We start from the raw sequence: 27,315 nt of genomic DNA on the forward strand, positions 1-27,315 counted from the left end.
CTGTCAGTTTGATAATTATCACAAAACATTTCACATTATTGTTTCTATTTAGGTAAAGACTGAATTTTGTTTGAGTGAAGGTTTTGGTTTTTAACTCTTTGAGCAGAGAATACAAACATTATGTACAGCAAACATTTTACAGATCTGCAGTAGATCAATGATGTGTTATACCTCCTCACTGTGCTTCCACAATGTATAAGCAACACATCATGTATAGAATTAACGTTTGTCATATTGCTATTGAGGAAATAAATATTGCGATAATTATTGGTATTGTTTTATTGCCCAGGCCAACTTTAGAAGCAATAGAAATAAAAGTTTAATTTCACATGAAGTTTTATAGTTTTTTAATATGTTCAGTCAACTGGACAAATCTTCAAAATCCTTGTGAGAATGACTACAGGAGCTGTTCTCAATATGCAGGTTCAAACTTGAGTGTAAATAGACCAGAAGCACCAATCCATCTTTATTAACAATACAGGACCACAACCACACTACGCTATTTACAAGATGATTGAATCCCAACAGAAAGATGTAATTTGCCTATACGATATAAATAATTGATATATTATTATTTTCTCTAATGTACTGAATATCGAAATACACATTGGCCACAGGTCCTGTAACAATAATATTGGCTACTATGTTATGAACCACGTCCAGCTCTGTTTTTAACGTTGTTAAGTTAAAGGATGTTGTAGTATTGTCTCTTTTTAATCGCATCTGAATTATGTCTGGAGTTTGAATATAAAAAAACTTCTGTTTTATTGTGAAGGTTGTTTTCCCGGAAGTGCGTCTCTTCACTGACGCTGGGAGAAACCAGCTCTCAGACATTCCGCCACCTCCCAGCTCAGTGTTTACAGTCTCACATACACAGTGAGGGCGAAGTGATGATCTGCATTCTGCTGGTGGCCGGTCACGGCACCGTCCTGGAGACACAGATCAAGGTGAGTAGCATGTAGGTTGTAGCAGAGGGGGGGGGGGGGGGGGGGGGGTGCAAAGTCCGCAGTAGTTGTGCTCAGTGTTCGCCGAACTTCCTTTAAGAATCTGACACTTTAGCACTGAGCCGCTGGTCGGGCTGACTCTTGTTTACCTGGAGCATCCGTGGAGTCGTGAAGATGCACCGGCCCTGTGAGGATAATTTTCTTAAAAGTACTGTTACTTATATCATTGGACCTGGTGCTCTTCACTGCCCCCTAGCGACACAGCAAAAATGTAGGGATTCGAAGGAGAGATTATATCAGAGAAGATGAACGAGGTTATAGTCCATACAGAGTTATTGAAGGTAAGTCAAGTTTACTGGTACAATACATTTAAAAAACAAGCCAATTCAAATTGCTTTACATGGGATATACAAAAAGCACTGTAAGCTACTTATAACAGTACAACAGAAGAAGCATTTAATGACTAAAGGATGGAATAAGAAATAAAAGAGTGTAAGAAATGAGTGATGGTTTAAAGTATTAAGGAAAAGTCTTCAGTATTGATTTAAGAGAACAAAGAGTTGTTCCATATGTGGAGCATAGAAACTGAACACTGCTTCTCCATGTTTAGTATTGACTCTGGGGACAGAGAGCAAACCTGCTCCAGGTGACCTGAGGGCTCTGGACAGTGTTAATTATCCAACAGCAGGATTTGGAAGTAAATTATTTTACAGAGCCAGTGTAAAGATCTCAGAACTGGAGAGATATGATCCACTGAGTGAATAAATGACCCCTACGCATTTTAGTAACTGCTTGACTTTTCTAAGAAGAAAGACATCTTAAAGCAGCTAGTTTCTGTCACTGAAGTTCAGATAAGAAATGATAACATAAGATAAAATGGTTTTGTATTAGTCCAACTTTGAAGAAATTTGCATGTCACAGCTACAAAGAATCCAGTGAAAAAACACTACAAAGGTTACTAATAAGTAAATATACAATATAAACAAAGGAATATAAGAAATAGGAAATATTATATACAAAATAAACAGAAAACAGTGTAACAGTGTTACACATAAATTAATTGAAATTGCATGGATAGAAAATGCTTATTGCACAGTTAAATTAGTTAAAAGCCTGAGTGAGGTCTGTGGCGTATTGTGATCACAGCTGATTATACAGTCTTACAGCCGCATATGTTGCATGTACTGACGTCATGTGGTTGTTATGGTAACAAGCTGTGTTCCTCAAGCCGGCCTCACTCTTCCCGTCTCCACCCAGAACGATGACACAGGCCTGTACAGCCACCTGGCCGGGGTACCGAAGGCCCTGCTTCCTGGCACCGGAGGGAAGAAGATTCTCGACTTTTGGTGGGAAAACGTCAACATGTGCGTAACGGTGAAACCTCTGAGGACCTCCTCTGTCCCAAGTCTCCGTTGTCCCTGCACCACACAGGCGATAACATCTGTGATTTCTCTGCAGGCGGCAGCTGTTCACAGAGGTGTACCTGGTCACTAACGCAGACAAGTGAGCACATAAACCTTTCGGCGAAACCCCACTTATAATCATTTGACCATTACTTTTGTTGTTAAAGCTGCGGGAAATTGTGTTCTGCTCTGTCGTGCTGCACGGACCAGGTACAAGTACTATGAGCGCTGGGCCACAGCTAACGACTTCCCAGTGGAGAATGTGGTAAACGATGGGAGCACGACGCTGGAAGACCGCCTGGGGGCCGTGGCCGACCTGGAGCTGGCCATACGCAGTCGCAAGCTGCAGGACGACATCATGGTGGTACGATACAAATCTGTGTTTAATATTGGAGAATACTCTGCTCGGGTGCATATCCTATAATGAGGATCCCCTTCCTGTGTAAGCAGATTGCTGGAGACATGCTGTGTGCGGACCAGAACTTTGACATTGCTCAGGTTATCCGCTTCTTCAGGTCAAAGGTGAGATATGCTTCAACACAAGTTAATCACATACACACAGTTATTGTCGTGGACATGAAACCATGCGGTCTAATGTGCATACAGGACATGTGTCAATAAACAACTAGAAACAGGTGAGATAAAGGGAGGTCTAAGCACCGGGCCTCATGTAAGAATAAAGAACAATTTAGTCCAGTCCTGGACAAACATAATCGGAAACTATTCCATATGAAGGACAACTAGCGTCTATAATTTCAAATAAATCATAGCTGAGGCTAAATTCCTCAGTGACTTGCAGTAGCCCAGATTTGTGTGTGTGTGTGTGTGCTGCAGCCTGGAGAGCTAATCATTTACTACGAGTTGGAGGAAAGTGAGAAGAGCAGCTCCAGGGGCATCGTGGAGGTTTGCCCTGACACCCACAGGTGAGAAACGTTGTGCAACAGCTCTCTGCGGTTATTGATACTTTGCCGCCATGTTGTAGATTCGATTTTTAATCTATTGTAGTTTTATGAATCAGAATAACTCGCTTTTCGGAGAAGCCCCAGGATGGTCTGACATCATCGCGACTGGCCAGCGTGGTGTTTTACTGCATCCAGAGAGACACGCTGTCCTACCTGTCTGACTTCCTCAGCCTGCAGCCTCAAGCCACAGACAGGAGCTTCGGCCGATTCTGGGTTCGTAAGTGGCAGTCAAGCACAATCCCATGTTTCTAGGGAGATTGATGATTGCATTAAATTCATACAATTCAAAAGATTCTCCAACGTGTCACATTTCCCCACAGAATTCCCAAACTCTCTTACATAACTAAACTACTGAGACAACATTTTCTTATAACTTCTTCAGATATTTATGAGACGACCTCCTGCGTTGATTTTAATCGCTGCCCTTATATGATTTCTTTTGAATCTTTTTGTTTGATAAATACGTTTGTGGTAATTGATTAAGGTTTATTGTAATCTTCTTTTATGATAAACTCTAAAGATCAAATTATCCTCAGTCCTGCTTTACAGAACCTGGATGACATCAGAGTGTTATCCTGAACTGATGAATTAATAACCAGATGCTTTCATGGCTCGTCTGTCTTCAGGAGTGGCTCATCAATGAGAAGGGGCTGGATGTGTATGGGATGAAGCTGCCTACTGGCTTCCAGCTTATCGGACAAGTGGTCTGTATTCTTTCTTCTAGTTTTATTCATATTATCACAGTATGTAAATTCATAGATTAGTAAAGTGGGGCATCTTGTTAAGTTAGAAGGAAGAATATGTTGCACAAATCATATATAGGTAGCACAAATAATGTAATACGTAATATTTTGGCTGATCAGCACCACATTATCATAAGTATCAGGTTGTAAAATAGAAAGTTTATTCTGATGAAAGAATCACTCAAACTTGGACCTGGAAGCTTTCCTCTTTTGGGGAGAAGTAAATGTTTGGTAGTGGTCGACTGAATGTTGTTGGTAACATACTTGTGATTTTCAAAGCGGGTTTCATAGTTTCACAATGAGATGTTTCAAGATTTTAGATCCAGGAGTTAAACTCTGGCAAGCACAGGTTTTCCAAGCTGCTTAAACGTAATATAATGACTTTATTCACGTTTTCTTTTCTTACACATTACCCCACTACGCTGTCTTAATAGTCCTTTGAAGTCAAACATGGTTGTAAACTGCAGCAGGACTGGTTTGTGGATGACAGACATTATTCCTCTGTTTGCATGCTCCCTGCTTTATGAAACTTTTGGGATGTTTTACATGGGGTTGCTTAACAAATGCACAACCGTTTGAACTGCTGAGTCATTTTTTTTTTTTTTATTTGCATGACCTCAGTACCAGATGGCTTGTGTTCTCGGATTATCTGTCCGTCCCATTCTCGTCAGCGTGACATTTCAGTTAGGCCTTGAGAAAATCCCCAAAACAAATTTTCACTAAACTTGCAGAGCAAATCATCTTGCAGTCTGCTGAGGCTTCACTCAAGTAGCTGACACACTGCATTTTAGAGTGTGAAAGGTTCCATTACCCAGAAATCCTGTAAGGTGACACAAGCAACAAAGTGACACTTAGTCCTTAATGTCTTCAAAATGTTTCATGTCAGAGCTTAAGCATTGACATGGAGAGTCTTTTTTTCCAGTTAAACCAACGAACATAGTTTTTTTTAATAGATTTATTCCCTAATCTCACTGAAATCTTGTGAAGCAGCTTCAGTAAATTTGACGTTCCTGTCTGGTTGGTGGGTATAATGAGCATGTTCTCAAACAGTTCATCTGTGAGGCCCATGGGCTGATCCAAAGCCTCTTTACAGGGGATGGGACGCTGGTCTCTATTACAGCCGATAAATAAGCGTGTACAGTATAAAAACCTAATGCACAGCAGACTTTAGTTATTCTTTTTTCATTTTCTAAATACATTTGTTCTAACAACATGTTGCTCCTGACCTCTCAGGGCCTGTCAGACTACACCAAGTGGCTCACTCACTACTCATCCAAGCAGCAGGACAATGCTCCTAAACCGATCACATGCAGGTCATATGCCAGGTAAGAAACCACAGGCATAAATAACTCACACTGTTGCTTTGAAGTACGTTTTTAGTCTCTTTCTTCTTTCCAATTCACAACAGAAGCATTTAAATGTTGAAATGTCACCTGACGGATCCAAATGTTAATGATCTCTCCCAGGGTTGGATTGATGGGGAATCCCTCCGACGGTTTCAATGGGAAAACCATCGCCATGTCCATCTCTAACTTCTGGGCCGAGGTCACTCTGGTGGAGAGCCAGACTTTGGTAATACATGTGCACGTCTATGAACATACGTGTATAAAAGAGCTTCGTCTGGGATATATTGTTTAAATGTCATGTGCCTTTCTGTGATTTCTTTAAAGGTTTTGGTTCCTCATCCTCTCAACGATCCTACAGAGTTTGGAAGCCTGCAAGATCTGTTCTGTATCAGCAGGAAGGAAGGGTGAGAACAAGGCATCTGTGATGAGCTGAAGTGGGTCGCTCGCGTTCAGGCTCCTAAATGTTTGTCTTTCAACTGTAGATACCTGGGAGGTCTGCGGCTGCTGCAGGCCACCTGTAAGAAGTTCTACCAGTTCTGCTCCAAACAAGGGTGAGATCAGTGACTGAGATAAACAAAACTTAGATATTTATTTATTTGTTAATAAATCCATTTATTTAATCACTCACAAAAAATGAGAAGAGATGATAAATGTGTTTAATAAAAGGGAACGACCTTTCTTCAGCGCTCTGCAGAATCAAATGGCATTTTGGAAAGATTATGTTGAGTCTGATTGAACCTGGGTGTTAGCGTTTCCGCTCCACCTCCAATGGGACAGTGCTGAAACCATAGATTGACGTCATGACAGCTCCCCAAAGTGAAGTGTCTTTATTGCCACCTGCTGGCTGGCTGTAGTATAGGTAATAAACCCTGCCATGTTAGTAGTGGATGGGACATGAGGCGAACTACAAAGTCAAAGAAAGTACATGTCAATAATGTTTGTCTCATTTAAGATAGTTCTGATCCTACAGATGATTATTAAAGTGCATTTTTAGAAAAAAATTGGTTGTTATTTGATGCTATAAAATTGGCATGAAACGCCATAAATGTCAACTGTAACTGACTCACAATCTGTTGAGTGCGTGAACTGATTACATTTTGGTGCCTGGATGTCAAAGGTCAAGGTCACAGTGACCTCATGTTAGTGTAAATGTGATATATTAGGACTGCTCATAGGGAATTTCATTGTATCTGACACAATTCCCCTGTACTCACTGATAAATTGATAAGATTTCAGAGGTCAATGTCAAGGTCACAGTGGCTTAAAAAAACAAGTTTTGGGCCTCTTGAATGTGATGTCAACACTTCCTGAGGGAATATCTTCAACATTTGATCACTTGGACTCAAAGATAAAGTGAATATGTTTCAGTTGTACCGCCAGGGCATCTTTTCCAGTTGAAGGGAATTAATAAACAAGCAGTTGTGAAAGGAAAATTCAGACCCTTTATTTAAGTTAAAGTAATAGAAGTTAAAGTAATATATAGCATGTTTCATAAAAGCTACAAAGTTCTTTAAATAACAAGATAGTGTAATACAGACAGTCAAGATAACAACAACAGAAATAAAACATAGAACATGGGACCTGATCCAACAGCGAGTAAAACAGTTAAAATTAAAGTGAATAAAAAAAGGACGGAAACTAAATAAACAGTATACCTTAAAAAAAAACTGTTTGTTTCCAGTATTTCTGCTAAGCTATGCTACCCGGTTGCAGGCTGTTGTGTCTTATTTAATCTAAAGGCATGAGTGTGGAATCAATCTTCTCATCCAAACCTCAGGGAGTTTCTCATTGTTTCCCGTAATGCGATACTATTACAAGTCTCACTATAACACTCAAGCACTGTCTCTGTCACTGCTGATAATCATTTAACACCTGCTGTTTATTATTTACTGCAGTATTGCTCTGACAAAGCAGAACTTCACCCTGAAGTACGACACCAACATCCCTCGGCAGGTGGTAAGAATTCACTCACATGCTTAAGAAAGCACCACAGGTCACATTCATACAGTGTAAAATGTGTAGACATGTTTAAACCCTCCACTGATGAGAATGTTTGTGTCTGTTTTAAGGGCCTTGCTGGAAGCAGGTAAATGGTTCTGTTTCTTACCTCTGTGCCCCAATGTTTGTATTCATTGCTTGTGAATTGAAAGTGATCGACTTTCAATCTTTCCAATGTATCGAAAAAAAATTCAACAAACATAGATTCCTTTTTCACAGAACATACATGGATTAAGATACATGTGTGTCTGTGATGAGCCTCCTAGAGTTGGTTGGTGCTGGTTTCAATTCATCCAATTTTATTTGTATAGCGCCGAGAGACCATGATCGGTTGTGAACCATCATATACAAGGTCTGTCAGACTGGTTGATGAGAGTGATATTTATAGATGTTCACTCACACAGGTAATCATAGGCTTCATAGTAAAGCATTGCAACCACCCGATGTAATGATACATAAGAAAAAGAGAAAACAGTAAATCATGAAACAGAAAAACTATTCCAACATAGTGATTTTAATGTATTATGGAAAACCTTTCAGTTAATAATTGTCTTGTGTATAATCTTTTCTTTGGTGCAGTGCCATTGTCTCAGCGACCCTGAAGTGTCTAATGAAATTCTACAACATCACGGACAATGTAAGGATGTAACTTATTCACCACATACGATGTTGTTTCTCTCCTTTACTCCTTGTTTAAATGCTGCTGAGATCAAAATCTCTTGAAAGTGCACGCAAAAGCTGAAAACTGTGTTTTCCAAAACTGCAGTGCGATGCATTGAAATGAGCCTGCTGATCAGTTGTTCTTTATGCTGAGTCATGTTGACAGCTGAGAGGCAAACTGACCAAAGGAATTATTCTGACAGAGAGAAACTGTATGTACATAGTCCACGTATTCAGTGGTAAAGTTTGACTGGGTGAGGTGACTGGAGACGGCAGAGAGGGTGTGTGTGTGTGTGTGAGGGTGTGGGAGAGAGAGAGAGAGAGAGTGCTCTGTACACTTTACAGCACAGTCAAGTTCACTGCAGCTAAATTACATAAAACTATATGAAACCAAAATGGTACTTGTTGATATTTCCAAGTATGAGAGGGAATTATTAAAAGCTGTGGAAGCTCTGTTCTGAACTTTTTATGATGCTTTCTGATGCTTTCTTGGATTTCTATCAGTTAGCCACATTCTTTAGTTAGTAGGTGACTAATGCACAGGGGCAATTCATCAACCAAACAGATTTCAACTGGGACCAATGCCCCCCTAGCCCTGCCCCTGGATCCGCCCATGCCCTAACTGTTACTTTACATTTATGTTCTACACTCCAGGATCTCCCCAAACCAGTCCGAGCCAACTTCATCCTCAACGTGGAGACGGATGAACTTTTCATTACTGCTGGTTTGCAGGATAGAGTTGTTCAGGTCAGTCATATGAGTCATGTACATTAACATTGTCTTTTTACACCTTCAGTAACAGGAGGTGATGTCCCTCTGTCTTTGCAGGTCTATGAAGGTTTAGTCTATATGGATTTCAGCAAAAAGCTCATGGAGGAGCAGGGCTATGGTAAGAATGTCACTGATGTTAAATACAAAGTCATTGACACAAATACAATTTCAGTTTTTTTTAAGGCATGAATGTTTTTCATTCCCAGGGAATTATGTTGCTATGAACATGAGTAGCCTTCCACTGTTCTGGCTGGCGTACCTGAGTGACCCCAGTGACTCCGGACGCATCCACAGCAACATCCGACAGCGCTGGCTCAGTGGTACCACTTCTTATTAAACATTACAATGGCTATCTTTGAAAGGAGCTGATGAAGTTAGGTCATATCTTTGATGGACAAGTTGGCCTGTTGAGTCGCTATTTAGATTCAGAGTTATTTATATAAACATATTGAAAACTGATGATGGATTGCAATGAAATTTGGTTTAGACATTCATGGTACCCAGATGATGGCTCCATTTCTGGGTTCATCTGAAATATCTTCACAACAATTTGACCAATTGTCATAAAATACTAAATTTCACAAGGATTATCTGCCCAGTTTCAATATGGCTTTTACCAGGTTCCATATATAAGGGCCTCCACAGGATGAACTGTAATAAATGGAGCAATACTTGTGAGCTAGTTCAGGCTCACAAGTATTATAACCTGTTCTACTGTTGTAGTAAATGATGGAAAGGGAATTTTCTGACTGAGCAGTGGTTGTCCTTTGTGTTCAAAGGAAATACCTGCTGTTAACATTTTGAGTATGCTAGTATGTTAATATTGGCATTTAGCTCAACACACACAGTTGTAGCTAAGTTCAGCCACACAGAGCCACATCCGGTGGTTATTTATCGTTCAGTTTCAGTTCAGTGCCTTTTTTAATTAAGGTCACAGAGTATTTTTTCACCGAGCAGAGGAGCTGCCGTTGTGGAGAACAACAAAATTCAGTTTTCTGTCACATTGATTCAGTCTTTTGTGTTTCTCTGTCTTTCCACAGGCGAGCCTCTGGTCGTTGAAGCCATGACAAATTTTGCAGAGCTGACTGATCAAGCGAGGTTGGTTTGTAAGATGTGGACGGTTGATTAAGAATTCCTAATCTGAATGGATTTTAGAGGTTTTCACAGAGGGGGGAAGTGCTCTTGTGTTTTGGTGCATAAAATAAATGAGGCCTTGGAGTAATACAAATATATGAAATGTACAAAGGCAAAGAAACTATGTAAAATATGTTATTTAAAGGAATTAATTGTGCAAGTTCACAATATGCTGTAAAGAATATATGCAATGTGCAAAATACAATTAATGCAGCAAATTTGTGTAAGCCTTATTTTGCAAGTGGCTTTGGGTTTTTCTGAATTGTTGTGTAATCTGTTTCTGCACGGTGAGCTCCAGATACAAACTGCTGCTCTACAGACAGAACTGCAGTTCTTCAGATGTTCATTAGCTGTGAAACTGTGTGTTATCTCATTGAAAATGTTTTCCATCAAGGACGGCCCTGCAGCACAGAGACTGGAGCCGTCTGGCCCAACTGATGGACCAGAACTTTGAGCTCAGGAGGTAAACTGCGTTTCAGAATGGAGGCATTTTGTAAAGGTCAGACTCACAGCTAAAGTAACACCATATACCACAGGTCTGTCTACACCGAAGACTGTCTGGGTCCTGGGAATCTCAAGATGGTTCAGCTGGCGAGGCAGGTAGGTCCCCTGCCGGCTAAGAGCAGAGCACATCTTATGCCTGCGGGTGCCTGCAGGAGTTTTTTTTCTTTCTGTTCGTGTATTCATATGGATTTTGCTGTTCCTTGCAGTTTGGCTCAGCAGTGAAGTTACCAGGCAGTGGGGGAGCTGTGGTGGGTCTCTGTCTGGACCAGGCCAGACTGGTAAGACTACATTTCCATTGTGTGGAAGTTGCGACCCAGCAGTTAACTGCAGATATGTGTGCTAGGTGAAGTCAGAGCAGAAACTATCCACTCTTCTAAAACCCTGAGTCTAGTTTATAATCAATAGAAAATAGAAATAGAAATATTTCTTTGTCGTTTAGATAATGTACCTGACACTTTGGTTATGGTTCTTTTTTTTTTCATCCCCAAATCCTCACCTTCAAATATTTGTTCTCCTTTCATTAAAAATTTCAGAACGATCTTTGTTTTTTAAACTTGAATACGTTTAACTGAATCTCTCTTTAAATGATGTGGTAGTGGTGTGTATTATATCTGTATGTAATCTATTTGTGACATCGGTGGCCCACAGTGCTGTCTGAAGCTGAAGCACGTCTGTGTTTGGCCCACTAGGTGGAGATGAGGCAGGCTTTCCAGGAGGCCGGCTGTGTCTTCTGTGTCATCGCACCATACAACCCATCTGCCAGCGCAGCTGGTGATCAGTGCTAACCATGGATCCATGCTGGCCTCTGCCAGGCTTCACGAAGCCAACTCATGGCCATCGGATGGTTATGGGCACAATGTGGTCCTCAGTGTGCCCGACAGAGTCCCAATGCCATTTCATAAGAATTGTGGTAAAGATCATGATTGGTTGCATGAATTTATCTGGAATACAATTAATCAAAACAATTAGACTGACACTCAGTATTACCAATCTTGGGAACATTTTGTGGTAAAATGAATAACTGATCAGATTAAAGAGATTGGTGGGTTTATTCAAACATCAGATATTATAAAGCCATGTCCACTTGTGTCAAATGTATTGTCAATAACAGTGTAACAATATTGTAATTATTTAGTCATGTGAAAAAATTCTATGCGTGAAAACAATTGTAAAGCCTCAAAACCGTTAATATATCATTATTGTATAATGATGTAATCTGTGTACACAAATTAAAAGCACATTTGATAGCCGATAGTGTAGTGTTGTCATGAATAATCATGAAATCATCATGCGTAACATTACTATCAATGTGCAACGTGGATAATATAACAGATTGTTCATCATATTATGTTGCCTACCATGTGTAATACACATATTACTTACTCCTATTATCATTACTACTTACTGCCACTTAAGTATTAGATTACTGTCTCAAGTAAGTCACTTATTAACTTTTTTTCCATGTCTATTGTTATTTCTACTAGGTTTCGGGCCACGATTTACTTCATATGCACTTAATTTTCTGTTGTCACTTATAATCAGGGTTCATACACATTTTGACCAATGGATTTCCATGACTGTTCCATGACTTTTCAATAACTTTAAACCAAATTTCCATGACCGAACATTTTGTGAAATCTCGGTGTACATGCTAAAAATCGACAAAATGTAGTATTTAAACTAACAATGAGAATTCCAAGGCATACAGTATACCTTAAATGACACAAACCATAGTATGCCTGCTTATATTTTGAGCCTATTTCTTTAAAAGCATATGAATAATTTAAAACTCAGTGTAAACGAACGACATGAAATTATGAATATAACAAATTTCCATGACTTATCCAAAACTTTTGGGATTTTATTTTTTCCATGACTTTTCCAGGCCTGTCAAAACTCATTTTAAAATTCCATGGAGTTTTCATTTAGGAGATTATGTGCCGCCCTCTCGTCATTTTGCCCTTAGGCAACCGCCTATGTCGCCTGTACCAGGAGCCGCCCCTGCCTCTGAATTAATTCATGTTTCGGATTGTTGAGGATGAACCCACCTGGCCACTCTAGAGAATAGAACATATCAGCAGCTTCCCCTCAGACCTGCTCTACATGTGTAACCGTGCTGAGGCTCAGTGAACCAGTGGATCTCATTCGCTGTTCCTCCAGTGGGCGGAGTAGAGGGGCTCTGCCTCGGCCGCTCACAGTCGCTCGCAGCCGCTCTCTCCTCCACTCATGCGGACCCGCTGAATGTGATGGACTAGCCGGAGGTCGCTCTGGTGCTTGGAGTGTCGGTGTTGGGGCTCGGGCGACCCGCTGGACCATGGCTGCCAAAGACGACCTGTACAGTAAGATCCTCCCGCGGAGGCTCCGGCAGAACCGACCGGGCTCAGTGAAATGCAATTCCAACCTTGACGTGCTGTTGTCCATGGGCTTCCCCAGACCAAGGGCGTGAGTAGCCTGACCGAAACGCACGGACACGTTACATACACATGTGTTTGTGTGTGTGGAAAATGACATGCACGACACAGCGGGTACGGAGACCTGACTTGTACATGGCGGGCGGCTGAGCGCAGGGGAGCGGGTCTGTTGCAGTGGCAGTTAGCGGACGGGTCAAACGCAGCATCCCTCGTCTACACTCGCTATTTCCCCGAAACGCTAGCCGCTGCCGTCCTACAACACAGCTGTATATTCATACACAGTAAATATACAGTTCAGTGTGTTGGAGAAGATTTAGATTTAATTCAAGAATAGAGAAGAGCCGTGGAGCGGTCAGGAACGGAGTAGGCAAAGTTAACAGAAGTGGAGTTAGCATCAAACTCCAGGAAAACACACCCACATTTGTTATGTGTGTGACTTTCTGTGGCTCAGTTGAAGTTGCGGTTCTCAAAATTAACTTTGTTGAAAAATACAGGTTTGTTTGGATGATTGTTTTATGTTTGCTAACTCAGTTCAGTCAAATGAGGTGGAACCTGTGTCAACGTTTCAGCCATGTTCATGACGAGCTGTCATATGTGAGCTGTTCCCGAAAACTGGAGTCAGGAGTCATGAAGTCATGACTCTCTGTGTGTGTGTGTGTGTGTGTGTGTGTGTGTGTGTGTGTGTGTGTGTGTGTCACAGGTTACCTTTGGGGTCCAGTTATATGGGGACAGAAAGAATTTTACCCAATTGGAAAACAGCAGATTTTTAGTGGGGTCAGAATTAGGGTTAGGGCAAGTCTCCTGGAAACTAATGTAAGTCTATATAAAGTCCCCAAAAGTCCTCTATTACACTCCGTGTGTGTGTGTGCGTGCTCTTGTACAGCTGTCATTGTGAGGACCAGATCGAGTGGGAGTGAGGACTTTTTGGCAAAGTGAGGACATTTCGACCGGTCCTCACTTTGTTTGGGGGTTAAGACTTTGTTTGAGGGTTAGGTTTACGATTAGGTTTAGGTTAGGTTAAGGGTTAGGGTTAGGTATTTAGTTTGGATGGTTAGGGTTCTGATAAGGGTCTGGAGAATGCATTATGCCAGTAAGTGTCCTCACTTAGATAGTTGTACAAACATTTGTGTAAGTGTGTGTGTGTTTGTTTGTGTGTATGTGGCGGGGAATCACCCAGTGTCCTCTGCTGCTGCTGAATGGAGGGACTGTCTTTTCGCCTCTCCAGATCAGTGAGTTCATATCTGTCCTGTCGGCTACAGCCTCTCACTGTAAACACAACACTACTGTCTACTGTATACCACCAACCAGGAAAGCAGCAGGTCACACTACAAGCTTACACGCAGCACCAGAGTACAACTGGCCGGATCTTTTGGTGGGATATCCGCGGGTGATGTATTCACAAATGTTCTGTGGTCGGTTGTCTGTCAGAGGAAGAAATGAGGATTTGCTTAAATCACATCTGTTCATGAAGTAGAGGGCGATAGTGTCAGCTCTGTTGCTGGTTAATCCTTGAATGGATTCCTGGCAATGATTATAGGTTACTGACTGATTGTATGGACTGTAATGTAACAGCAGCAATAGGGGATTGTGTCTGTAACATGAACATGCAGTGCTATTTTGTGTTCTGTTGTCAGGTTCAATTGCTAATGTTAACTACCTCACTTAAGAGTTAGGTACCGTTCACATCTGAATGGATCCTTTTTATACCTGGAATTCAGAACTGGAAACGATATCTCTTAATGGTAGCTTATCCTCTCTGTAGGTGTTGCATTTCCTCTTATGTCATCAGCAATACTGTACTTTTAGTATTCTAATCTTTCCCTGTAAATAGAATGCATTCCATAATATGGCCCCAGTTTAATTTAGCACAAGTCAGTACTCGGTAGAACCAACATAATAAAGTTAGTAACTTTAGATGTAAATACTTTGCACCTGCTGAGAGGCTTTTTTTAAAGCTGAAACTAGTTTTTCAGCCGAATAAGTTGAAAACACAACATATTACATTACGTACATATTTTATTGTTATAGGGTTATTTTGCAAAGTTGTTCAGAAACAATCACACATCCAGCAGATACAGGGTTAGGGTTAATTTTATTCAGACCAAAGGATGAAGTTCCACATTTACTGTTTGATACACAACAGATGGTTTGCAATGGATTTATCAGAGGTTTCTGCTATAAACAGCTGCCTAATGTATCCAATAATGATGGGAGACCGTGTTTACCCATGTATGTAATATAGTGTACACTTTTACTTTTAGCACTGTTTTTTTTCCTTAATTCATTGAATTATTGTTTCTCAATAATGCCAGAAAATAGAATGCCAGAAAATTGTGAAATGCTGTTATATTTCCTCACAAACCAAATCTGCAGCAACTGCAATGATGTCATTCTGCCTGAAAAATAAGAACCTTAAATGCTAACATTGTGATACATTTTTCAATTGTAAACTGTGTAATACATTTTACAATTTAGAAATGATATAATGTAAATCCTCTCCGATTCACTCACTATGTAATTACAATGCTGTGTTTAGGTTGCAATATCTTTGGCATTTCTTCCCTGGAATTCCTTATCATTGATTGCCTGGCATTTACACAAATGTTGCTATATATACAGTTACCAGCTATTGGCAAGTAAATTCATCAGTATCCATTCATGTAAAAAACATCACTTCCTGTGTGTATTAGAGGATTTTCCAAGGAATAACCTCTCTGACTCATGTTGGTCGGAACAGCAGATGGAAAAGCGTTCATCTGCTATGGTGGAACCAGGGTTGTGTCACATTAATTAGCGAAATTATGCAAAGCAATTTTTTTCCGTATTATTTGAAGTTGGTGAGGAAGTATTACAGGACTTCTCTTTTTCTGTACTTCATACACTCAGCATTGTAGGCCTCTGCACCCCTTCACCCAGACAGATGTCACTTGTCAAGAGTCCATAATTGTTTGAAAGTGTGCTGTGGTTTGCTGAATGGACACAGCAGACGACGACAGGCCCCCAGGCAGGCCATCTAGCAGTCTGGCCTAGAACACACTCCCGCAGGGAAGCCACAACCTCTTTTATATCAGCCCACGACTACTTGGCATGGACACGGACACTTATTAATCCCCTTTCTCTGTCTCTCTTTTTTTTTCGAGGTTGACCCACTTAATTTCCTGACCAACTTCAGGTGTCCTGGTTCTGTTGTGTAGAAGGATAATGTCTCTGATGTTTCTTTGGGGCACCCCCTTGTATGGCTGCCAGTGTTCACATTAGATAACTTTTATATAATGGTATTAAGTGATATCAGTACACATGGGTAATTAACAATGCAATTTTGGTAGGAATACAAACAGCTGTTTTAACTTTGACAATTGATATTGACATTATATACAACCAGGACTGGGTGTTGAAGCACATTACGTTTTGAGAATTGACCAAAATGTGTACATAGCAGAGAGTATGAAAAAGTATAGACTACTGAAAGTTGCTATTCAGTAGTCTATAGTGTTATTTGGGACAAATTATGGAAACAAAGTCAGTTTCAAATTATTTATTGTTGTGCTCAGTGCCAGCCCTAAATTAATTCCCCTTTACATAGGGTTGTACTGGGAAACAAATTCAGCCTTGGAAAGAAACAAAGCTCCCTTCAAAGAGACGAAATTCCCGTCACAACTCTAAAGGAACTTTTGAAACTACTGTTTATTTTATCAAGGCAAACCTCTTTAACCTCTGAACATCGAGTTCTTACTAATTCTTCATAAGGCATGTTCATCAAAGACCAAATAGAAATGCTTAACATTGTGTTTGGTGCTCCCAATGTGTCAGTGTTGAGACACTGATAGTGATGATTCTTGTTAACAGTTATATTGTGCCATTTAAGAAGACCGTCCACCAAGACAAGAATAAATAAACTGAAGGAAAAACTGAATAATAAACTTAATTATCCTACTTTAACATTTGATTTCAGTTGAAATGTCACTTAATTAGTTGGCTGAAAAATTCACAAAAGCTCTCAGTTATTGTTACATAATTGTTACATAATTCTGATAAAAAATAAATCTTTCCGTTATTAACAGTTGGCATTGCCATCATCAACGAGCCAGGAAATTACTTCAGGTCTGCTGCACGTCAACTGCAGGTTAAACCCCTCTGAAGACAAAATCGATGCACACATTATTCATCTCTCTGCAGAAAAAAGGCTTCCAGCGAGTCACAAGGTGCTTCTCTCTGACTCTGTAAATGATAGTCTTGTGCAAGTCGAATAACTCCTATAACGTAATGATCAATTATACATGAAACAAACAGAGTCATGCTTGTCTTTACAAAAATAGCCTGCAGGCTGCTTAAATGTTGCTGCCCGGTGGCGCAGATTGATGAGAGAGGATGCATCATTGACAATTTATAAGACAATTTCAGTTCAATCAGATCTGAGTTTTAGGTTTTAGAATTAGGTTATATTTTGTTATTGCACATGAGAAGATGCCCAGTATTTCCACTGTGGTCCTTGTTGAAGAGAAGAGAAACTTACTTGTGGGTGAAGATAATGTTATGGAGATATAATCATGTCTGTGAACTTCTCACACTGTGTCTCACAATGCAGCAATTAGCGCAGCAGCTCCAGTGCTCTGTGTGCATTACACAAGAGCAGTTACAGGGACTGTATTGAGTTGAACGTAACCTTGGAAGTGCTCAGAGGCCACTGCACAGTCTCTGTAGTTATGGCGTAAAAATGCAGCAAAATTGACAAGGAGCCTGTTTCGTTGTCTGTTTAGACAAGTGGACTGATAAAAAAAACAGGATTGAGAGGCAAGGGACAAGATTACAGGGCTGATTTTCATTTCTAGTTTAACCGATAATGAATGAGCAGGCTTTGGTTGCCCGCAGGTAAATAGTCGGAATGGAGAGAAAAAGAGACGGAACTCATTGACCGAAAAGCATCGGCTATCAGCTCTTTAATTGATCTGCATTCATATGCCGATTGCTGTTAATATATAATAGTCAAAATGTTGTTTGGACCTAAAACAACTACTGATAGTATCACTGTTTGTATTCTGTTTTAAGACAGAGTGTCTGCCTGGATATCCACTGAACCAGAGCCCCCCAAATAATGCTTGTTGCCCAAACCCTTAGTTTCATTAGTGTGAAAATAATGTATACATTGGTCCAATAGTAGTGTGCAGTAAAGTATATGGATGTTAAACATCAGATGCACAGACCACTGTAGCATTACAATGAAATGTAGGTTCATTATTATATAAAACGGGTATTGAAGTGGTGTCATTTGTTGTTTGGGGTTTCATGGGGGAAATATTACGACTTCAGGTGTAAAACCACCAAGAAATCTGATCTTTGAGTATTGTTTGTGCCGGGGGATATGTCATCTGCAGATCACTTTTAGACAAATCATCAGGATCCAATTGTGTCAGTATTTCAGTTTTTTTTATTTCCACAAGGTATAATTAGACAGACAGATACAAATTTAAATAAAACAGGTAAGCAATGACGGATTATTTTTTCTCTCCACACTGTCGCCACTCTGTCTCGTTAGTATGATGGGATCAGTGTTTTGATACAAAGTTTTAGCTTAATTATTCAAGTTACGTCTCTGAAACTGTGCCATCTTCTCTTGTACGCCCATCAGAATGGAGGATATCCAAAATAGGCTTTGTAACCCTAAGTAACACAAAGAGTGCCTCGTAGCTCTTTAAAGCAGTGAACACTTGACTGAATTGGCATTGCAGCGCATTGCGTAAATGTACCAATGCAGTATTTATTCACCTAAGGTTTTAGAGCTGCAGAAGAAAATGTGTAACCTTCGTGATACTGTTTATGCAGCTTTATTTAAGCTCAATATGTAGTGGGTTTTTTAGTTCATGAAGCACCATTTAAGTTCCTAAGCTCTGTCACATGGTCACCCACTCACTTCCTGTGTAGATAAACTGCCAGACTGGTCGTAAAAGACTGTGCAGTGTCAAACAGAGCTGTAATGCACAACTTGTGTGTCCTTTGCAGCCTTGAGGTGCATCTAAAAACATTGTACCAGATGAACACTCAACCTGTATACACTGACTGTGTGCGCCATCTTTGCACTTCGCCTACCCTGTGTTGATTTGATATATTTTCTACCATTTCACAACAGCTGTCCACAGAGGAAATGTGTTTTCTGTATAGCTCAGCTCAAGCGTTGCAAATTTGCTGATTTGAAAGAGGAAAAGAAAATGTCCACATACAGTATGTGGGTTCTCCTCTGGTACATCTGAGAGTCGCATATAGAATATCCCAGCTTTGGGAACACAGAAGTGCTGCAGAGTTAGCAACTCTCATGAATTATTTAATCACTCTCTTTTTTTAAATCCCTGTATCTTTGAAATGCAGATGAATACGATTCCCCCCCCCAGAAGATTTCTATTCTGCCTTCACAAATTGGTTTCAGCTCTTTGGGACTGTTTGAGAAAGGTTGTAAAGTCATAACAATATACCTATTATTTCATTTTCTGAGTCATCATTATATGTCTGGCTCAGCAGGGAGCTCCTAACAAGGTCATATAAATGTCATTAGTCTCCTTCCTGAAACATGATAGGTGCATCACTGTCTGGATTTAGCTTCCTTCGGTCACTAGTGCACTTCCACTGCAGCTTGGTGATCATATCATGGTTCATTTGAAGCTTTGTCCGGAAGCAAGGAAAGAGACAGTGCTATCAGATTATGGAGCCACTACTCAAATATCCCCAAAAGAGACTTTGAAATTCAAGTTAGTGGCATTGCAGGGTTTGCATTACTAAGTACCTGCAATTAAATCCCATTCCCAAAAAGGAAAACTTATAAACGTTTGTTTAAAATTGTCTTTCATGCCTTGCAAGATCTTGTGCGTAGAGGTTAGTAGTGACCCACAGTGTTCATCTGGCTCTTCTTCATTTCTAATGTGTTTGACTCTTAGAACCAGAGGGCCTTGTTCAGTCAAACCTGAATCAACTCAATGTGGAGGAAAAATCAGGAAATGTGACGTTTTAGATTATTTTTCCATCGAGGTGGAGGCTTCACTTGACGCTACAGCGGGGGTTTCCAAACTTTTTATCCCGAGGGCCATATATAGAAAAACATACAAAGGTTTTTTTTTTTGATGCGGGCCAATTTAAAATCGATGGCGCAGATGGCCCGCGGGACGTAGTTTGGACACCCCTGCGCTAGAGTCATGGGCTTATTGAATGTCATCAATAATCCGCTGGTAAATCTGTTTTCACTGAACTTTGTCACTTTTTCTTGACCTTTTTGCAATATTTCAAGACCTCCGATTTTTTTTGTACTGTTTAAAAAAAAAAATGTTTAAAGAGGCTGATGTCAACACACATATAAGGAAATGACATACAGCAATGTGTGGTAAATGGAGTTGACTGATGCTGGCGGGCTGTTTAATAAATGTCTGATATCAGTCCCATGTGTCTGTCAAACCTCAGTTAGCCGCTCTTAGGACAGCTGCCTGCCCACAGCTGCTGTGTCTGGAGCAGACTTCATATTTGGCCTGGGGGCTGCTGGGATTGACAGCTGTCCTCTGCTTCCCTCTGTATAGCACCCAACTGCTACTGTCTTCTCAGCTCTGGACTTTGATAGTATACGCAATATAGACAATATAAGCAGACACTAACATTAGCAACACTCCACGATCCTACAAATCCGCCCGATGTACCGCAGCCCAAAATGAAGCATTACAAATGCTCCTACCTCTGACAGAGAGCTGCTTATCTAACGAGGCACCTGCATGAACATTCCAAAGATAAAGAAAATGAGCGGCCTTGTTTCTCCTAAAAGAAAGCAAATTATCCAGTGATGACATGTCCAATTGGCCCATTTCAATTTCAATTGGCAGCGCTGTTCCAAAACGTGAGTCAGCCTCTCCGTTGTTGCCGGGGCAACCTTTAAAGTTATGTGTATCCTTGTGGGCCAGTTAATTAAATATTCATTGTAAAAATGTAATACACTGGTCATCTACTGGCAGATTTTCAATAGGTTGTCCCTGCTGAAACTCACTGTATAAAACATCAGCTCTCTGCAGCTGCAGTCGAGTTCACTACAAACATCAGCATCAAACTGTTGCTGCACCTGCTCATGAACACATATCCATGCTCTCCTGCACATTTTAAATATTAATTTTGTCTTTCGTGTCCTTCTTTTAAAAAAACATTTCTACTGTGCAAAGCTGAAACTTTTAAACCTTGCAACTGTCTGGTGGAAAGAGAGCAGATTGTGCTTCTGCTCTGTTAAAGCACACACAAACACACAGACACACAGACACAGACACACACACACACACACACACAAATAGACCTTGCATTGATGTTAACCTAACCACAATTCACATCTTACCACTTAGCTAGCCAGGCCCTCAGAAAAAGTTTGTTTTGCCCCATCAGGACTTAGCCTTGGTCCCCATGAGGTTTCTACTGGTCCAGACAAGGTCAGTGTTTATACTGGATTAGGTCCCACAGAGATCCTAAAAGCAAGTACACCCCCAACTATTCTGTGAACACAGTTGGCATTTATTTTTGTAAGCAGGCCACTACAGTGTTGTAGGGATCAGGAACTAATGTAGATTTGATCTCATTTAATCTCATGCCTAATTTAATGGTTGAGTGTGTGTGTTTATTCATAGGCACTATTTCACTTTTGGTACATGTTTGCTGCTGTTTGCATATGTGTGTGTGTGTGTGTGTGTTAGTGTGTGTGTGTGTGTGTGTGTGTGTGTGTGTGTGTGTGTGTGTGTGTGTGTGTGTGTCTGTCTGTGTGTGTGTATTCAGTGATGACTGAGCCATCTGTGCCTGTAGAACCTTTGCCAATACAGCGACTGGAGCAGCTCCAGCAGCCAGCTTCCTCAAGCTCCTGCCGTCTGCCTTCACACTCACACTCACTTCGCTGAGACACGACAGGAAACGCCTTCATCTTGGACCGGCTTCCTGCCCCATTCTCTCTCCCACTGGGCTCCACTAATCCTGCTGCATGACTGGATTGAAAAGATTGTGGTGGAAAATGGATCTGGAGACACAATTAATTATAGGCCGGATTGGATGTGGCTACTGCTTCTGTTATTGAATATTTCCTAAGTCAGACAGAATATTGCAATTCATTTTAGTTTAGTTTAAAATTCATTCAAATATAACATGTATCTTCTGTTTCCTGAGACTGATATGGAGATAAAACGCAGCTCCTACACGACTGCACTTCAATTTTATTGTTACATGATATTTAATCTCTAGCTGCATGAACAAGCAAGTGCTACATCTTGACAGGAAAAAATGTTTAGCCTTTCATGAAGAGGTACTCATGTTTTCTTCTTTATGTAAGTGTGCAGATTGTAGCATATTGCAACTGCATGTTGATACCAGAAGACATTGCGGGGTAGAGAAAGATTAGAGGATCTGGGAAAGATATGAGTTAGGTTAATTTCAATTTCAATTTATAAAGACAGATAAAAGCATATAATAGTAGAACTAAATGTATGTATTAACTGAAGGCTTAAAGTGTGTGATTGACTGAGTTGGTGTGTCGTCAGTACACTGGTGAGATCAGTATACTGTATTTTGCTGTTGTTGTTTGCTGTTGTTGTTCGTGTGTCTCAGTAATCCTTCAAGGGAGGTGTTAGGTGGTAATGATTTCCATTGTATGTTTTAGAAATCTATGTATAAATAATCTACAAAAACATGTACTTGTATGCTCCACTACTGCTGCCCCTCATCCAGCATATGTTAGATCCTCTGGTTAATTTTTATGCTTCCATACGCTGCGTGGGAAGAAGTGTGTTTAGCGCATGTACTCTGCATCCACAACCCATCCATCCATCTGTCCGTCTCTCTGTCTGTTTTTCTATCTATCGCTTTAAATTTGACAGCGCATTTTATATTCAACTTTTCAATGTTGACAGGTTTTTGTCGGGGCTTTAACATTAAAAACCTTATGTTGTGAACTGCACAGAGGGAAGCTATTCAAGTAGAAGGATCATGTTTGAGTGGGATCCAAAGTTTTCTTTCAACTATAGCATGGAGCCATTTTGTGTACATGTCTGTGTGTGTGTGTGTGTGTGTGTGTGTGCAGTCAAGAAGAAGAGATGTGCATGTGTTGCGTAATTAAGATTAACTGCATTTTTTTCCAATAATGATAATAATACACTTTATTCTATTGCACTTTTCTTAACACCCAGAAGAGCAGTTGAGGAAGAGCATGTATGGCTCAGGAAGGGGTTTAGAGATGGTACAAGGGCTATGAGGCCAGCCAGGTTAATATCAGTGATAAACAAATGTACATAGTATGGTAATCATGGATTTTCATGGCATGGTATTTAGTGAGAGACCGGGATATGGCTGCCATCCTAGTATGAATGCTGTAGTCAGGTGTGATGAAGGACCAGCTTTTAATTTTGTTTAATTTGTGAGAACAATAATCTTTGGTCTCCACTGTTGTCTGTGATTATCTTGAGCTTGTCTTGGCGTGTGCACACTTCTCATAAATTACATGACGCATCCCCAGCCTTATCTCTCTCCATTTTCTCTAAGAGCTGTACGTGATCTGTTGAGTGCTGGAGCAGCATTATTAAACTGTGTCTTGTTTCTCTCACACAACCTCAACCTGTCTGATTGGCTTCTGCTCACTGAGTTTTTTAAACGTCAGTGTGTGAATCTACTGCTGCTTTTCAACTGAGATAGTAGCATAGAGCTGCATTTTAATGTGAAAGGGGTTCACCAACAATGATGAACAGTCACGCTGCTTTGAAACGTCACACAGCTTTTCAGATCATTTTAGCTTATTGTTTTTGGTTGTATGGCAACAAAACTGACGCCATTTGCTGCAGTGAAAGAACTTAATTGACTCAGTGACTGCATTTACATGAACACCAATATTCTGATTCACACAACAATCTGAATGAGACTGTTTTTAAACTAAATTTTCTGATTACCTTGACCAGAATATGATCATAATCCAAATAAGCAATAACCTCATGAAGGCATATGGAGTATTCGGATCTTAGTTGCAGTATAGCAGCAGACCACCCAGTGATGATACAAGTGGAGCTGTGGTTCTGGTTGTTGATAAGGGCCAGGGAGGAAAATGTCAATATCAAGCTTTTAACAGTGGAATATGAATGATATTCTCATGCTATCCATTAGTATGTGTGTGTGTGTATGTGTGTGTTTGTGTGTGTGTGAATATTTGGAGTTGGAGTTGAATCAGAGAGTGAACACGTTGTCTGAACAGTGAACAGGGGGTGGGCCTGGGTGGCTCGAGCGTCTGTAGTCTTTCTCCAACAAGGACAAATTAGGTTTAATGAGCTGTGAGGACAAACAACACAGAAATGAGCTGTGGAGAAAGGCGCTTACTGTTCCCTCATAGACACCAACACAAAGTTCATTTAACAAACTGCTGAATCTCTTCTTATTACTGAGGAGATAAGAGTTTTAGCTCGACAAACATTTCCTTGAGGCAGAGCTGGCCGAGAAGCACAAGTCATTTCACTGTAGAGCCAAAGCTTAACTCCTATGTGACTCGTTCAAGAGCTTAAAATGCTCTTGTCATGTTGTGTTCTTGTTCAGACTGTGTCAGTCTCCTTGTTCCATTTACCAGTTTGTTTGGAGCCAAAATGGTCAGTATGATGAATGAAAAGTATCGGAGAGGGATCCTGCACATGCCCTGTATATACCCAAATCAGGCAATGGTGAAGTTTTTTATACTGCCATTTCTTAATTATGTAATTAATTCATTTATTACCAAGGATGACGAAGTGTTGGTTCATAATAATCATATAATCACATGACGTCATATGATGGGGAATCATTTTAAGATTTATATATAAGCTTTGGTTTGTCTCATTTGCAGACATCTTGGGAATAAATGTATGACCTTTGACATTTGACCAATCTCCTTGAAAGTTAATCAACTGGTGTAAACTAATATTCCCACCAAGTTTGGTGAAAATCTGTCCATGTGTTGTTCAGTTATTTGTACAGACACAAACAAAGGGGTTAAGAATAATGTATAAATTAATAAATGTGAATTGACTTGACAAATTGAAGAGCCAGAGTCTGTTGGCTTCCTGTTGGCTTGATTGACCACAGACTTGTGTCTGAGTTGCCAAGATAACTGAGTGGACAAGGACCAGCTAGCTGCTGCTATCAACACCAACCCTTTACCCAGACTGCATGGGCAAGATTTTTACCAGCAAATATGCTAGAAATACTGTATATTGAGTGCCATCAAGACTTATTTGAACTTCCTTGCGGTAATCCAGAGAATTTCACCTCTAAAGTGTCTGAGCAAACCTTGCCCCTCAAACCAATCAGAGAAGGCCAAAGTCAAGGGTGGAATTCAATCTTCGCCTTCTTGGCCTCCTCCAACTCCAACTCCAGCTCTTCAAGTTCGGACAAGTAGTGTTTTCACATTTACATCTGCCATTGCCACTACTAGGGAAAAGCTCCCGATAGCGAAAACAGAAGCGCAATCCTCTGAATGCATTGGTTGGAATGTGGCCCACGAGTTCCTTATAGTTCTTTAAGTTGAGTCTTAAATTGTCTGTTTTCGGTTCAGAGAGAATTACGTAGTGAAACCCAGGCTTATAGGGAACCGATCTGAAAGCTGATTGCATAATTATTTCATATCCATTACTATCTATTTCCTTTACAGTGATGTATTAGGGACACTTTAATTTAGATATGTATAAGCTAATTGATAAAAAAAATGTAGAAGTTAAACTGTGGCAGTGATTGTATATATCATGTAGAAAATGTTCCATTATGTAAAGTGTGGAGCATCTACATCCCTGCACGCTAAACTCAAGCATCCATGCAGAAGTCTGAATGCATCCATGATTTCATCTATTCATAATGCTTCATGGTTCTGGTGTGCCTGCTAACATTCAGAGTGTGTTTCCATGTAACTCTAAGAATTGCTGTCAAGGAGGCAACGAGCGATGTTCTAGAGAAGACTTGCATATTTAAAATTCTCACAATATCAGCAGCTTGAATCCAAAACGTCTCAGTTGGGGTTAAAGTGTAGTGTATGGATGTCTAGCTAGTGGAGACTCCCTGGAACAATGTACAGTAAAACAGGAAAAAGATTATCAGTTCTACTATTGTGAGGACGGAAGTTTGTATCCCCATCCGTCGCACATAGCACAATGCTTGCTTACTATAGAAGCAAAGTGTGTGAGAAGAAACACGCAGTGGATCTGCCGATGCATATGTAGTATAGAGAGTGTAGGCCATTTTTATTTTCAAAACATCCACGTTATTTTTCTATTTCATGTTAAGATCAATTTGTGGGTTGAAATTAGACAAAATTATTTAGGTCACAGTAACTTATAACTCAAATACAGATGCACATTAGTCTCACTGATTCATCACTTGGCTCAAAAAAGTCAACCAATATGAGCATTTCACATCGGTTCCTATGTATATGTTTTCCATTATGTGCCGATATAAATTTCCTTTACAGGATAATGCAGAAAATCGCTTGCTGTTCAAAATGGTGTCATGAAATAGAGTGTCTAGAACAATTTGTAGTTTGTAGTTTTTTTTTTATGTTTATTTATGTTTACATTTTACGCTTTAAAATGTCTTTAGATTCAACTATATTGCTTGTATTTGTGTTTTCCTTTTATTTGTCATAAGAGTTTGATAATGATATCATTATGATAATTATTGCCAGTTCATATCACCCAATATATTGGTGTTATCAAATGTTTTGCCACCCTGGGTCTCCCAACACAGCCAGATGACACTAAACACTAAACTTCTTTAACAGCTAAATCAAACAATAAACATAAATTCCATATGATAATATCAATTACCCCGGACATAACCTTTTCTGGTAGCAGCTCAAATCAGCTCTCCGGCTTTGTCGCGCTCTGTGAGTGTCCAGGCTCTCTGTGTCATGTGAGTGTGTACTCTCCATGTGTGTCAGTCAGCCTGCGCAGTCTTGCTAAAAGTTTAGGAACCACTCTATTTTCTGTCTTCCTGTACTGTGACAGTGTTAAAGCAGTGAAACAATGAGCCAGAGAGGAACAGAGTCCTGTTGTTTTACCTCTGTGGTTACTGTGGTGATCTGCCTCACAAATCCTTTTCGGTTCACATATATATACGCCTGTTTATATATCGATGTGTTTGTGTGTGTGTGCGTGTGTGGTCATTGGCTTGTGTGCTGTCTTGCAAATGTGTGTGTTGCCAGATTTGTAAACAGGAAGTTTGAGGATGCATGCAGTCAGAGGACAAAGAGCCATGGGATTTCCTACAGTGACAGAACTTCTCAGCTGAAAGAGGCTTCAAGTGAGTGGGTGGTGTTTGTGTGTGTGTGTGTGTTTTTTTTTTCCTTTAACATGGGTGGGCCAGTTTATGGTTCCTGGATAGCTGATAAACAGCATGAGACCAGAAGAGTTTAATTATCAAAGTTAAATACATGCATGTGTTTAATTTGAT

General features: G+C 40.2%; 2 protein-coding genes across 2 annotated transcripts in view; both read left to right on the forward strand.

Annotated features, from left to right (window-relative positions):
* Nucleotides 1-803: 803 nt before the first annotated feature.
* On the forward strand, nucleotides 804-11,717 carry gkup (glucuronokinase with putative uridyl pyrophosphorylase). Its single transcript, XM_062386148.1, has 23 exons — nucleotides 804-947; nucleotides 2,202-2,308; nucleotides 2,403-2,447; nucleotides 2,558-2,711; nucleotides 2,798-2,869; nucleotides 3,182-3,270; nucleotides 3,366-3,522; nucleotides 3,936-4,013; nucleotides 5,286-5,377; nucleotides 5,519-5,624; nucleotides 5,723-5,802; nucleotides 5,881-5,949; nucleotides 7,294-7,354; nucleotides 7,468-7,484; nucleotides 7,976-8,033; nucleotides 8,711-8,803; nucleotides 8,885-8,945; nucleotides 9,034-9,147; nucleotides 9,868-9,925; nucleotides 10,356-10,424; nucleotides 10,498-10,561; nucleotides 10,672-10,743; nucleotides 11,155-11,717. Exons 1-23 carry the CDS (start codon nucleotides 891-893, stop codon nucleotides 11,248-11,250), a joined length of 1,869 nt encoding a protein of 622 aa, XP_062242132.1. The 5' UTR covers nucleotides 804-890; the 3' UTR covers nucleotides 11,251-11,717.
* A 989-nt stretch (nucleotides 11,718-12,706) lies between these two features.
* ubash3bb (ubiquitin associated and SH3 domain containing Bb) overlaps nucleotides 12,707-27,315 on the forward strand; it is a 39,088-nt gene continuing 24,479 nt past the window's right edge. The window contains exon 1 of the mRNA XM_062385999.1: nucleotides 12,707-12,907. Coding sequence (XP_062241983.1) covers nucleotides 12,780-12,907 — 128 coding nt within the window. The 5' untranslated portion in view covers nucleotides 12,707-12,779. The remainder of the gene's footprint in view (nucleotides 12,908-27,315) is intronic.

Source organism: Platichthys flesus, chromosome 4, assembly GCF_949316205.1.
Source record: "Platichthys flesus chromosome 4, fPlaFle2.1, whole genome shotgun sequence".
Taxonomy (NCBI): domain Eukaryota; kingdom Metazoa; phylum Chordata; class Actinopteri; order Pleuronectiformes; family Pleuronectidae; genus Platichthys; species Platichthys flesus.

Bases quoted from the DNA above. Each gene is read 5' to 3' on its own strand.
- gkup (XM_062386148.1), top strand. From the start codon at position 891: ATGATCTGCATTCTGCTGGTGGCCGGTCACGGCACCGTCCTGGAGACA. The intron at 9,148-9,867 runs GTACCACTTCTT...GTCTTTCCACAG, and splicing joins CCGACAGCGCTGGCTCAGTG to GCGAGCCTCTGGTCGTTGAA. The intron at 10,425-10,497 runs GTAAACTGCGTT...CATATACCACAG, and splicing joins CAGAACTTTGAGCTCAGGAG to GTCTGTCTACACCGAAGACT.